This window comes from Conger conger, chromosome 1 (genome assembly GCF_963514075.1).
Source record: "Conger conger chromosome 1, fConCon1.1, whole genome shotgun sequence".
In the NCBI taxonomy this organism is placed as follows: domain Eukaryota; kingdom Metazoa; phylum Chordata; class Actinopteri; order Anguilliformes; family Congridae; genus Conger; species Conger conger.
In genome coordinates this window covers 93,796,579-93,811,168 of record NC_083760.1, presented here as the reverse complement: position 1 = coordinate 93,811,168, position 14,590 = coordinate 93,796,579, and the positions used below count along the sequence as shown (strand labels likewise).

Below are 14,590 nucleotides of genomic sequence, written 5' to 3'. Positions count from 1 at the left end.
ATATTAACAAATGTGATCGGACTCGTTGTCACAATCAACTACAGCTCCCTGTGGGAGAACATAATTATGTGAGTCAAAAACGGGCAAAAATAAAATGGCACACCCTTGTAAAATAAATCCAACTGTATGGGTCAGGAAGGAAATAATATGTTTCAAAATACGAAGAAAAAAAAGTGCTCTGGAAGAGGGAAAGAGCAAAAAAATATTACATCTAGCTTTTCCGTTGAAAAATATAGCTATAGGGTAGGCTACGCAAGAGGATTGTCTTGTAAGTGCATGCCTACATTCAACGTCAAGGCATGATAAACATCTTTGATTGATTTTACACCCCAAACCCCCCTCCCCACACACCCCACACTCCAACTCCCAAAGCCCGGGAGGCAGTGGCTTCTAAAATAATATTATAACAAAAATAACAAAAAAAAGTTAGAAGAGTTACAACAACCAAAGCAGGTGAAGACAGAGCACCATTCCCAAGCCTATTGTAACTGTGTTTTTATTTTATTTTAGGCATGGGTGAAACAACGGCTGCTGCGATCAATTTAACAACATTTAGTGGGGATATAGCGACATCAAACCATTAAATCCAGCATTAATAAGCTCGACTTCCCTTTGAGGGATGACACTTCCCTTAGTGACGAAATTCACCCTAGCCCTACCCTACAGGAAGAAGTGTGAATTTCCCCAAAGTGTGCAAGAAGATGCATTTTGGCCAAAAGGTTTAACTTTTATTTCATTTACACACCACCCCCATGTTAGTTTACTTCAAAGTGAAAACTCAAATTACACAGAAACGCCCCCAAAAAAATGGCAGAGTGCCGGTAAAAAATATAAGGTTTTTATGACAACGAACGGCAAGGCTACAAGACACCGCGGACACTTCCCAATGCAGCTAGGCTGAAATTACGGATCCGCCTCCCCGCGTTTAACATTGACAAGACATACGGCATCGTTGGCAGAGAGGGAAAGAACCATCCGACTATCCATACGTCAGCGAGAAACAGGGAAATCTCCTTTCAGATATTAACAGTGGAGTAACATGTCCAACTTAAGTAACCAAGGCTGGTGATAAATTATAATACTTTATATATATATATATACACACACACACACTTGTTTTGATACATGAATACGTACATCGACCAAGACAACGGGAAGAACCATCAAGAAAATAAAAGAAATAAAAAGAAAAATAAAGTAAAATACTTGACTGTAACAAAGACCAGAAAACTGTGATCATTGCACAACTTAAAAAAACAAAACAAAAACAAAGGAACTTTTTTTATTTTTATTGCTTTGGTATGAGAGTTCCGGAAGCACACGCCACTAAGATCCTCTGGGTTGCGCTCCCAGCTGGAGCCACTAGGTGGTGCTGGTGAGGCGGCCCTCGGAGGAAGGCCGGCCCTGCGCCCCTCGCCTTCTCCTCATCTCCGCGGCGACGGCGCCCTCAGAAACCGAACATGTCGTCTCTTTCGTTGGCGTCTGCGCTGTTCGTGCCGATGTCGGCTTTGTCCCAGTCGGAGGGAGACAGGCACTCTTCTGCGGTCAGGTCCAGAGGGCTCACCCCAATGTCCAAGACCTGGGGGTTAGTGCGAGACTCAGCGAGTCTGCGTGTGTGTGTGTGTGTGTGTGTGTGTGTGTGTGTGTGTGTGTGTGTGTGTGTGTGTGTGTGTGTGTGTGAGAGAGAGAGAGAGAGAGAGAGAGAGAGAGAGAGAGAGAGAGAGAGAGAGAGAGAGAGAGAGAGAGAGAGAGAGCGAGAGCGAGAGCAAGAGCAAGAGAGAGAGAGAGAGAGTGTGTGTGTGTGCATGTGAGACAGCGTGTGGGTGAATGATTGAGTGAGAGAGAGGGAGAGAGAGATAATGTGCATGTGTGTGTGTTGGGGGGGGGGGGGGGGGTTGAAGGGGGGAGAGAAATAACAAAAACAAGTTAATGACATCTCTGAGGAATGTAATCTCATCAACAAATACAACAACAATAACAACAAAAACAACAGCAGCAGCAGCAGCATGAGGTGACAATGTGCAGCATGATGGGGGTGAAGATGAGTGAAAACGTCCCTGGGTTCTCCAGCCACTCGACCCTCTCTGTGCACGACCTGTCAGTACTGGGAGAGCCCTCTACAGCGGCCAGCTCTAGCTGTCTGTGGAGTTCCACATGGCAAGTAACAGTGTGAACTCCTGCCAACTGAGTTTGTAAAGTTGTAAAGTTTGTAAAGATAAAAAAAAAAAGAACGGTTGAGGCTTTCTCGTGGAAACAAACGAATGACCTCACGCCACGTTTGGACTTTAGAATGTCCCGACAGTAACTAGGAAATACCACTGAGGAAGTAACCCAGAATTAGGGAACACTTTGACCTTTGACCCTTCCCTCGAGTGTGAATAACTCATTCCCTGAAGCATATTCAGCGGACGGTAAACATTCAACAGCTTCGCGCAGTCAAATGAGGTCAGCAACATTCAAATCACGCCTCCATGAACCACGTTCTCCTTTTACCTGCAAGGAGATTCAATGGAGATTTACGGGTACACATTCACCCGTTAGCTTATCGTAATCAATCGTATTATAAAATCGTATTATAAAAGAGGAATACAGGGATCATCTTCAGGTCCTTCTGTGACTATTTTTCCACTACTGAGCCAAACGACGAGCCTCTGAGACAGGTGAATATTGGCTCCAGATTTTGACCGATTCCCCTCTCCTGGAGTCACCGATATTTCGCTCATCATTCTCAATCTGCGGTTCTGTCTGCAGGATAAATCCCCTGTCACACACCGTGTCCTGTTCTGTCCGTTTAACCCACAGACACACACACACACACACACACACACACACACACACACACACACACACACAGCACAGCGCCTACGATGCCTCTCAGCGCGTCACCACGGAGACAGACGGGGACCGCTTCTCAATACGACGGTCCGGGGAGCGAACACTCCACCCAAAGCCAACGCGACAGACGGGGAAACAACATCCATACACTTAGCCTAGCTTTGCCTAGATTAAAATCTTTTTGTTAATTAAGTTTTTGAAAAAGTGAAAGTGACCTAGAGTCTAGTAAGCCAGGGATGAACTCTGGCCCTGGAATCAAAATCCAGCTTTTCCAGTTTTCCAAATCCAGTTTCCATTTCTCCCGGGTAATTATTGCCACCGATTGGCCAGTCTGCCTTCACACCTGACTCCCAGGTAAAGGGCGGGTGAACACACCTGACTCCCAGGTAAAGGGAGGGTGAACACACCTGACTCCCAGGTAAAGGGCGGGTGGACACACCTGACTGCCAGGTAAAGGGCGGGTGGACACACCTGACTGCCAGGTAAAGGGAGGGTGAACACACCTGACTCCCAGGTAAAGGGAGGGTGAACACACCTGACTCCCAGGTAAAGGGAGGGTGAACACACCTGACTCCCAGGTAAAGGGCGGGTGGACACACCTGACTGCCAGGTAAAGGGCGGGTGGAGAACTCGAGGTCCGTGATTGGCTGATCCCTGGAGGGAGACGTTCCGCGCCGCCCCGTTTAAAGAGGGCAGTGAAACGGTCGTTACGTCAGAATATCGGCGTCCAGCGTCACCGTGAACGCTCCGTGTTCACGAGAAGGGGGCGGCTCGCCCGACACAAGCCCGGGATTAATCGCCCCCCAGCAGGCCCTAATCACCCCCCAGCAGGCCCCAATCGTCCCCAGCAGGCCCCAATCCCCCCCCAGAGGCCCTAATCACCCCCAGAGGCCCCAATCGCCCCCAGCAGGCCCTAATCACCCCCAGCAGGCCCTAATCACCCCCAGAGGCCCTAATCGCCCCCAGAGGCCCTAATCGCCCCCAGCAGGCCCTAATCGCCCCCCAGCAGGCCCTAATCGCCCCCAGCAGGCCCTAATCGCCCCCAGCAGGCCCTAATCGCCCCCAGAGGCCCTAATCGCCCCCCAGCAGGCCCTAATCGCCCCCAGCAGGCCCTAATCGCCCCCAGAGGCCCTAATCGCCCCCCAGCAGGCCCTAATCGCCCCCAGCAGGCCCTAATCGCCCCCCAGCAGGCCCTAAGCGATCAGCGCTTAAGTGTTCCCGGGGAGCGTGGGAGCATGATGGAGCGTTCCGCATTAGTTATGTCCCCATTCCCGACTCCGCTCCAAACGCGCATCGAACGCTCGGGGACACATCGACCCGCCACTCAGGATCCGGCTACGTTTTATGATTGAAATATTGATCTCCGTTTGCTGGGAAACCCAAGACGGATGGACTTCCTTTGACAGAACGAGGGGTGGTGGTGGGGGGGGGAAACTGAATCGGTGGCGGTTGCCGTCATCCGTCTCCCGAATCTGAGAAATCCGCCGGAATCTCGGTTCCATCTCCAACCGTCCGGAGATGGTAAAACACGGCTGTTGGTTGCTCTGTGGTCACCACGTTATTGGAAGCCATTTCCGGAATGGTTTTTCTCCAAAATTCTAGAACCCTTTCAGTCACCAGCGGGGATTGTGACATCAGCAGTTAAGAACATTCCGATCGCACACGTTCCGCTGCCGTGGAAACAGCGTGGTGAGGATGGCTGTGGAGATGGAGTGAAGGGGGGAGGAAAAAGAAAAAGAAGACATGGTGCGTGTGAAGGAGTGTCAGCAGCAGCAGCTGGTGAGATGATCCAGAGCCCACCCCCCCCCCCCAAATCCTCCTTAATCCTCACCAGCTTGCACTGCTACAACATTGGGTCAACGTCTTCCCAACGCTGCGCTAACGCTCAGGCTGGCCGATGTGCTACACGATGGTGAGATGGCAACAGGACCCACGTCAACCACAGCACTGCATGGTGGGGAGGGGGGTGAGTGGGGTGACCATGTAGTCATGGCAACAGGGTGGAGACTGGGCTGTGTGGGGGGGGGAGGAGGGTGGGGGTTACCTGTCGAAGACTCAAAGCTATCCAGACTGCGGCTTTTGGAGGGGGACGCAGAGAGAGAGTGTGAGAGACGCCCCCACCCCAAAATTCTGCCAAAACAGCACCCCCGTTTCCTACCCCCCCCCCCCCATCACGATATGGTGTTTACACACCTCTACAACACAACAGGGCAAAGATACACCCACATACCCCTGAGCTTAGTACAGGGAAGAACAGCTAGAGAAACAGAAACCTGTGTGATCGTCGGGCGTGTTCTCAGTGTTGCGTGTAATACTCCAAGTGAACAGCAGATGGTGCTGCACATCCATTTTTATAGCAACAGTCAAGCACTTGTAAGCTAAAGCTAACACTGCTCGGTATCTAGATGAAGATTCCTGGGCCCTGTTTCACAAAGCAGGGTTACTGCATGAGCTGGACACCTGTACTGGGTAAAACCTGGACCCTGCCCAAACATGGACTGAAGTGAAAACAGCTGTTCTGGGTTTTACTGCCCCGTTGAGCAATTGAGATACATACACCAACGCTGAATCAACAGTGGATGAGATAGTGAACTATAACGCATTGTACCCTGCAGGGAGTGTTCAACAGTCAGACAGCTTTAGTTAAAGTGTCAGAGAGTGTCATTGGTCGGGCTGGTTATGTAATTAAGTGTGTGTGAGAGTACATACTAGTGTGCGTGTGAGTGCATGTGCATGTATGTGAGTGAGTGTGTGTGCATTAGTGTGTGTCTGTGCATTAGTGAGAGTGTCTGTGTGTGCAAGAGTGTGTCAGTGTGTGTGTGTGTGCATTAGTGTGTGTGAGAGAGAGAGAGAGAGAGAGAGAGAGAGAGAGAGAGAGAGAGAGAGAGAGAGAGAGTGTGCGTGTGCGTGTGAGTGTGAGTGTGCGTGTGCGTGTGCGTGTGTGTGCATTAGTGTGTGTGAGTGTGTGAGTGTGTGAGAGAGAGAGAGAGAGAGAGTGTGAGTGTGTGTGTGCGCGTGCGTGTGAGAGAGAGAGAGAGAGAGAGAGAGAGAGAGGTGTGTGCGTACGTGTGCCATCAGGTAGTGATGAGGCTGTTAGAGACAGCTGTGCTCGGTGGACAGACCCACACACACACTCACACACACTCTCACACACTCTCACACACACTCTCACACACTCTCACACACTCTCACACACTCTCACACACTCTCACACACTCTCACACACTCTCACACACTCTCACACACTCTCACACACACTCACACACACTCACACACACTCACACACACTCACACACACTCACACACACTCACACACACTCACACACACACACACACACACACACACACACACTCACTCACCAGCCCGTGCGGTACGGACCCTCCTCAGTCCTGACCCTTTCATTTTTACCCACCCGTTTCATTTCATACACATTTTAACCTTTTCACCATTGCACGCTCTCAGACCCTGCTTTCCTTATCTGAAGGTGCTCTATAACAGTTGTTATTTTATTATTCTTGTTATTGTAATATTATTGTTATTGTTATTATATGATTACACAAAGGTGCAAACCTCGGCATCACAGTAGACTCATTCTGAAATATAAATCGCATTGGATTATATTTTCCGAGGCATCCGAGGCAGACCTGGATCCAGGTGGATGTAGCCCTTTGAATGTACTCAACCTGAGCCTTTAAAGTGTGAGTAACTCATTAGGAGCGCCAGGAAGCGCAGGAATGCCGTCAGGAAGCCCAGGAACGCCGTCAGGAAGCCCAGGAACGCCGTCAGAGAGATCCCGGACGCTCCCGTGCTCCTCATTAATTCCCAGCCTCTCGGTTATAAACACGGAGGTTTATAATTACAGAGACAGCTTGGGGATAAAACGACAGCGTAACGGCCAATTAAGGCCAATCAGAGAGCCCCCCCCCCCCGCTAGGGGAACGGGGGAGACGTGCGGAGAGAGGAGCCGTCTGACAGCACGACGCCGCGCTGCCAGATCAGCAGCCTCCACCCCGGACCGAGGAGCAGCGTGACGGAGGAGGATTGTGGGGGAAACTCCCACCGAAGTGTCAGTTAGACCCTAATGCTGTTGTTTAAGACGCCGTGATATTACTGCAGGAAGGGGTTTGACTGCGTGGTCCTTCAGGACCCAGTCCTGGGGGGCCGCGGTGTCTGCCGGTTTCTCTGTTTCAGCCGGAATGATTTTCACAGGTCAGCGACGGGCGACGGGATCCACACACCTCGTTCTCAAACCGTTCTCGTTCTGAACCGGCTGCAGACGGCCAGGACCCCACAAAAACCCGCAAGACACCACGGTCCTCCAGAACCCCACCCCACACCTCCACGCTCAGAGAGTGGCAGGCCGCATAAGCCAAACCACGGGGCAAGGCCCCTCCTGCCATCGACACTCAGGAGGATACGGAGCCCTGCCGCCGTAAGACACCGAATCCGAACCTTCTCCCACGTGCGGGAGCCGTGTGCAGAGAAAGGGTCACGACACCATGAACCGAAGGAGCGGAACGCGAGGCCCTGCCTGTGAGAGAGGCCGTGTGAGAGTGCGGCTTGAGAGACCGCTCCATTCCGGGGGGGGGCTGTTTTTGGGAGAGGGGCAGTAGAGACGGGGGGGGGGGGACGACAGCCTCACCTTGAAAAGGCTTCATCCAGCCCGTCCTCCAGCTCCTGAGGGGGACAGAACACACAGCAGGGTCACAGCACTGTCTCACAGCAGTTTCACATCACACGGTGGGTGAGGGTCCCCTCTGCGTTAGCATTAGCCCACTCTGCGTTACAGCGGTGGGTACATAGTGTACCGTGTTGGCTACGTTAGCGCCCTGTGTTTGTTGCATTAGCGGTCTGCAGTAGTTGCGTTAGTGCACTCTTAGCTACATTAGCGCTCTACATTAGCTACGTTTGCACTCTCCACTAGCTAGATTTGCAGTCTGCATTAGCTATGTTAGCGTTCTGCGTTAGCCGTCTTAGCGCTCTGGCTTAGCTACGTTAGCATTCTGTGTTAGCTGCCTTAGCAACCTGATAGCTACGTTAGCATTCTGCGTTAGCTGCCTTAGCACTCCGTGTTGCGCTCGGCTGTAGCCGCGTTAAGACACTTACCCAGACGGTGTTGTTGTTCTCGTTAGCGTGGTTGCGCGCGGTTAAGGGCTCCCCCCTGTGGCTGACAGCTGCCACTGACACGGCCCCCGCCTCCAGATCCAGCAGGGTCCGGTGGCCACCTCTGCCCGGGGGAAAACAGGGGGGGGAAACGGGGGGAAGATGCAGATTAACCAGCCTCTGGAGGAAAACACTCTCACTCTCACTCTCACCACTCTCACTCTCACACTCACACTCACACTCACACTCACACTCACACTCACACTCACACTCACACTCACACACTCACACTCTCACACTCTCACACTCTCACTCTCACTCTCACACTCTCACTCTCACTCTCACTCTCACACCTCACACTCACACTCACACTCACACTCACACTCACACTCTCACTCTCACTCTCACTCTCACTCTCACTCTCACTCTCACTCTCACTCTCACTCTCACACACTCTCACAGACATACAGATGAATACATACTCACAGCAAACAACCAGACACATAAACATACACACAAACACATAGTCCCACACACTCGTGCAACCAAACACATATACACTGATACGCACGCGCACACGCACACACTCACATACACACTCTCTCTTTCTCTCCCTCACCACACTCACACACAGGAATCCAGTGGGAGGCAGCTGTACATTCCTCTCTGGTAATGGGGCAGTTATGAGAGGCGGGGGGGGGGGGGGGCAAGGAGGACAGGGCGGGTCACACAGCCTGAGGTTATCAGGCACAACAGCCTCTGACCTACACCCCAGCACTACATTACCCATAAAACACCTGGCCCTTACACTCAACCAGCACACCCTGTCAGTCCTACACACCTGCACTACATTACCATAAAACACCTGGCCCTGATGAAAGCCTGATCTTTCTGTGCTTTAAGCACTCTGTAACGGTGTTTTTCACACACTCACTGCAAAGTGACCAAATAAAATGTTTTTTTATGAGAAGCGCTGGGATTTGGCTCCCCAGTGGCCTCAGTGTCTCAGAGAGCAAAACAAAATGGCGGCTCTTCTGTAAGCGGCCAGCGTTCAGGACCGATGGGACAGTTCATACAGGAGTCACCAGCTCCTCGCGACTCCAGTTACAGTTTTAAATCTCTTATTTACACAATGTGTTTATTTTACTGTGCCATTCTGTGTTTTTTTTTTTTTTTTTTTTTTATGCTGTCCAGTTTTGGGATAAGATGTACTTTATTGAACCCTGTGGGGTAATGTGTCCTCTGCATGTGACCCATCCTAGTTACTTAGGAGCAGTGGGGTATCCACAGTGCAGCGCCCGGAGACCAACTTGTTATTTAGCCGACTCTGCATGCAATTCACACTGCAGTATCTGGAGTAAACCCACACGAACACGGGGGAGAACATCCCAATCTGGACCCAGAACCTCCTTGTGAAGCAACTGTGTGAACCACAGCTGGTGGACAAGTCAACCTCCCTTTGGGATTAATGAAGTCTCATCTCTGAGCTCATGTTATCTCAGCTGGTGGCCGGCCCCGCCCCCAGCCCAGATCACATGGGTCCCCGGGGGGGGCGTGGCTTGGCACGGGAGTCAGCCACCCGATTGGATGACGGAGTCTGCACCGCAAACTGCAGTGACTTTCTAACAGGAAGAGCTTGATACGACAGAGTCAGGTTTCAGCACCGAGAGGGAGGGAGAGAGGGAGGGAGAGAGAGAGAGAGAGAGAGAGAGAGAGAGAGGGGGGGAGGGGGAGAGGGAGAGAGGGAGGAGAGAGAGAGAGAGAGAGAGAGAGAGAGAGAGAGAGAGAGGGGGAGGGGAGAGGGAGAGAGGAGGGAGAGAGAGAGAGAGAGAGAGAGAGAGAGAGGGGGAGGGGAGAGGGAGAGAGGGAGGGAGAGGGAGAGAGGGAGAGAGGGAGAGAGGGAGAGAGAGAGAGAGAGAGAGAGAGAGAGAGAGAGAGAGAGAGAGAGAGAGAGAGAGAGGGGGGGAGGGGAGAGGGAGAGAGGGAGGGAGAGGAGAGAGGGAGAGAGGGAGGGAGAGGGAGAGAGGAGAGAGGGAGAGAGGGAGAGAGAGAGAGAGAGAGAGAGAGAGAGAGGGAGGGAGGGAGAGAGAGGAGAGAGGAGAGAGGGGAGAGAGGGAGAGAGAGAGAGAGAGAGAGAGAGGGAGAGAGGGAGAGAGAGAGAGAGAGAGAGAGAGAGAGGAGAGAGAGAGGGGGAGGGGAGAGGGAGAGAGGGAGGGAGAGAGAGAGAGAGAGAGAGAGAGGGGGAGATAACATAACCTAATGGTGAGAACAGGCCATGTACCATTCAGTGCAGCAATGCTCGCCTTTTCCTCCCACTAAAGTGTACCTACAGTGAAATAGTATCTAACACCGTATCAAGCCTGGTCTTGAAAACCCCCCACTGTTTCTGCCTCCACGACATGTCCTGACAGCTATTTCACACAGTGACCGCTCTCTCTCTCCTAATGTCTGCGGAATTTCTATTTATGCCAACCGACCCCCCCTCGTTCTGCCAACCGACCCCACCCCGAAGAGTCGGCGAGACGGAGACAACGAGAAGGAAAGAGAAGGAAGGAGGAGAAGAGAATGGGAGAGGGATGGAGTGAGAGAGAGAAGAAAGGGTGTTATTCCCTGAGGAGGGGGGGGGGTTCATGTCTACACCCACAGGAGCGCCCCCCCACCCCCCCGGTCAGAGACACTGTGCTGTTACAGCAGGCCGTGTGTGTGTGTGACAGGAGAGCTGGAGTGTGTGTGTGTGAGTGTGTGTGTGTGTGTGTGTGATACAGGAGAGCTGGAGTGTGTGTGTGAGGTGTGTGTGACAGGAGAGCTGGAGTGTGTGTGTGTGTGTGTGTGTGTGGTGAGTGTGAGTGTGAGTGTGTGTGACAGGAGAGCTGGAGTGTGTGTGTGAGTGTGAGTGTGAGTGTGTGTGTGTGTGTGTGTGTGTGAGTGTGAGTGTGTGAGTGTGTGTGTGTGTGTGTGTGTGTGTGTGTGTGTGTGATACAGGAGAGGAGAGGGGGGAACCTAAGGGCCTCAGCTGGACCTGAGATGTTCAATTCCCCCCCCCCACCCCCACCCCCACCCCCACAGGGCAGGACGTCAGCACTGGGAAAGAGCACAGCCAGTCTGGGGCGTTCCCATTCTCATCTGGGCTCCCGTTCAGGAACGTCGGAACGCTGAGGGAGTTTGGCTCTCTGTTACCTTCCCCACCCCCACCGTGCCTAATGGCCCAAACAATCTCTCTGGATCGACGGTCCTGGAGCCATGGCAACAAAACAGAGATGGCAGACGCTTATACAAATCCCCCCCCCCCCCCCATTTTTTTTACCGACTAGAAAGAAAATATATTATTTTGGGACGGATCACTCCTGCCCTGTGGTTTAGATCTAATGACCACGTGCTGGCAGACCCAGTGCATGCTGGGAAAGGAGAGTAGAAGTTTTACTTTAAGAAAACTGACAGGACTCTTAACGTGACTGGGGGTGGGGGGGGGGGGGGGGGGGTAAAAGAAAAAAAAATGGGGGGTGACAGCGTGTGGAATTCATGGGGTACCCCCGAACAGGAGGAGGGACAGAGGGCCAATCCCAGAGCAGGATCAGACTCCAGCAATAATACGGCCTCTAATGCCAGCCCTGAGCACTCAGCCTCCTACTGACCCTGATACAGACACAGCCCTCCTACAGACCACACTCAGCCTCCTACAGACCTGATACAGACACAGCCTCCTACAGACCACACTCAGCCTCCTACAGACCCTGATACAGACACAGCCTCCTACAGACCACACTCAGCCTCCTACTGACCCTGACACAGACACAGCCTCCTACAGACCACACTCAGCCTCCTACTGACCCTGACACAGACACAGCCTCCTACAGACCACACTCAGCCTCCTACTGACCCTGACACAGACACAGCCTCCTACAGACCACACTCAGCCTCCTACAGACCCTGACACAGACACAGCCTCCTACAGACCCTGACACAGACACAGCCTCCTACTGACCCTGACACAGACACAGCCTCCTACAGACCCTGACAGACACAGCCTCCTACTGACCCTGACACAGACACAGCCTCCTACAGACCCTGACAGACACAGCCTCCTACAGACCCTGACAGACACAGCCTCCTACAGACCGCACTCAGCCTACTACAGACCCTGACACAGACACAGCCTCCTACAGACCCTGACACGGACACAGCCTCCTACAGACCCTGACACAGACACAGCCTCCTACAGACCCTGACACAGACACAGCCTCCTACAGACCCTGACACAGATACAGCCTCCTACAGACCACACTCAGCCTCCTACAGACCCTGACACAGACACAGCCTCCTACAGACACAGACACAGACACAGACTCCTACAGACCCTGACAGACACAGCCTCCTACAGACCCTGACACAGACACAGCCTCGAGTATAATCTTCTACAGACTGTCACTTCATACAGCGAGATATTTACTGAAGCCCCCCCTCCTGGAGGTTTGAAACCTGCTAACCTCTACCCAGTTCCATAACTGCGGTGCCACATATTTGGCAGTTATCCATCCACCCTGCCCCCCGCCCCCAAACTGTTGAAGAATTTTCTGGAATGTCATTCCATGACTGGTTTCATAAACATCCTCACAAATCCCTCTCTCTCCCTCTCCCTCTCCCTCTCCCTCTCCCTCTCCCTCTCCCTCTCCCTCTCCCTCTCCCCTCTCTCTCCCTCTCCCTCTCCCTCTCCCCTCTCCCTCTCCCTCTCCCTCTCCCTCTCTCTCCCTCTCCCTCTCCCTCCCTCTCCCTCTCCCTCTCCCTCTCCCTCTCCCTCTCCCTCTCCCTCCCGCTGGTTTTAAACAGGAAGTTTGTCCTACGGTCAGAAGGTACTGAACATTCTGCACTTTCCAAGAGACACTTCCAGGGTTCCCCAAACTGGCTGCGCGCACAAGCATTCTGACCAAAAACAAACAAAGACAGTTCAAAAACAAGGGGAGAGGTGTAACAACATTGAGAAACATCAGCAAGGATTTACGCATGTAACTTTGGCCTCATTCACCAGTATCCCCACTGTCATTACCCTGAACGCTCAAGGTTCATACCAAGGAAAAAAATATAATTCATCACAAATACTCTGTCACAGCAATCGTCTACACGCTTTTACTATTGTTCTTACCACGAGTGTAACGCAGTGCTTCAACAACACTGTTCTACACTCAACAGTTTTGTCAATGCTAGTGAAGCACATTTGAACTTTGCACTTGAATTTGCATTTGAACTTGACTTGCACTTACCGCCTCCTTTCAAGCTGGAGAGGCTGGCGGAGCTTTCCGACTGAGAACTGCTGGCCCCCTCACCATCAGATCCAGCCTTACTCCTCTTCTCCTTCTCTGCAGAGAGGGAGAGAAGGGAGGGAGGGAGGGAGGGAGAGGGGGGAAGAGAGAGATAACGGAAAGAACGAGAAAGAGGCCAATGTCACAATCTGAATCAGCTGCTGTTTACAAAAAAACAAAAAAATAAAAAAATAAAAATAAACGCCAGATTAAAAGATAAAAGCCTAGGACACCCCATAGCACACACATTGCTGAAGGAGGGCAGATCGTTCTCTGTCTCAGCCCAGAAACCACTTAGTGAGTGGCACAGGCCCATATAGGGAACCAAATTCTTCTTCCTTTTTTTCACCTTTTTAAACGTCTCAAATTAACCGCACGTGCACTGTAACTACAGCCTACGGCCGCGCTTAATTTGCCCGAGAGTTGACGGCAGTGGAAGTGCGATCTATATCCAGCGATTTATGACTTTCAGTTCTCATCGTTGTCGCCCCCATCTGCAGTTTTGAAACCACAGTCCCGCGGGACACGCCACAATTTCAGCGGCGAGTAAACCGTAGCCGAGCCTACGCTGAATCATCACATGCGATTTCATGTCAAGCAGCGTTTTAATTCGCTGTGTCACCCCTCGGGACGCGACCGCGACTCCCAGCCAGAGAGCGCCAGCGAACTCGCAGCCGAGCGGAACAAATAAACACGGCAGTTTGCACCATAGAAAAAATGCATCGCCTCGTTTAACCCCACTTCTGCTCTGTGTGTGTGTGTGTGTGTGTGTGTGTGTGTGTGTGTGTGTGTGTGTGTGTGTGTGTGTGTGTGTTTTACAGCTTACGACACCGCTGGGAGCTTCTTTTTTTTTTCCTTTTTTTTTAGCACATCAGTTTTACCGCAGCCAATCAAAGCTGCATATTCGCCGATCTTCGCACCGCCTGGAATGACCGACACCGACTCGAATTCCTAAAACTGGCAAGACAGCGTTTCAAACGCGTTCACTGAAAACACGCCCGTTTAACCGTCACCCGAGCTGACCTTGAAGTTGACCCCTGAACGTTTTCCGTGGGTTTTAGGAGCCAGATTCGCAGCCTGTCAGAAAGTTCAAGTCCTCCCCGATATTTCATTCCAATCAGCAACTCTTCAGCCAGGAGGCAGAAACTCATGAGTGAAATCAGCAGGGAGTTCATGGGTGAAGCAGGACTTTGGCTTTCTGACCCCCTGCATTTTACGCCTCAGCCTTTGCTAATGGTAGCACAGTGGTTAGAGAACTGGGCTGCGTAACCCAGAGGTTGCAGGTTCGAGGATCTGGCAGGACGCTATAAAAGGCAGAGGGAAAGGAATTGAGAGGATCTGCTCACGAGCACTGATG

The 14,590-nt window shown here is 52.0% G+C and overlaps 1 protein-coding gene across 1 annotated transcript in view; it reads right to left on the bottom strand.

The window, feature by feature from the left end:
- Positions 1–706: 706 nt before the first annotated feature.
- The window catches only part of ldlrap1b (low density lipoprotein receptor adaptor protein 1b), a 52,002-nt gene continuing 38,118 nt past the window's right edge, over positions 707–14,590 (bottom strand). The window contains 5 exon segments of the mRNA XM_061244767.1: positions 707–1,607; positions 7,479–7,513; positions 7,943–8,049; positions 8,052–8,063; positions 13,195–13,290. Coding sequence (XP_061100751.1) covers positions 1,448–1,607; positions 7,479–7,513; positions 7,943–8,049; positions 8,052–8,063; positions 13,195–13,290 — 410 coding nt within the window. The 3' untranslated portion in view covers positions 707–1,447.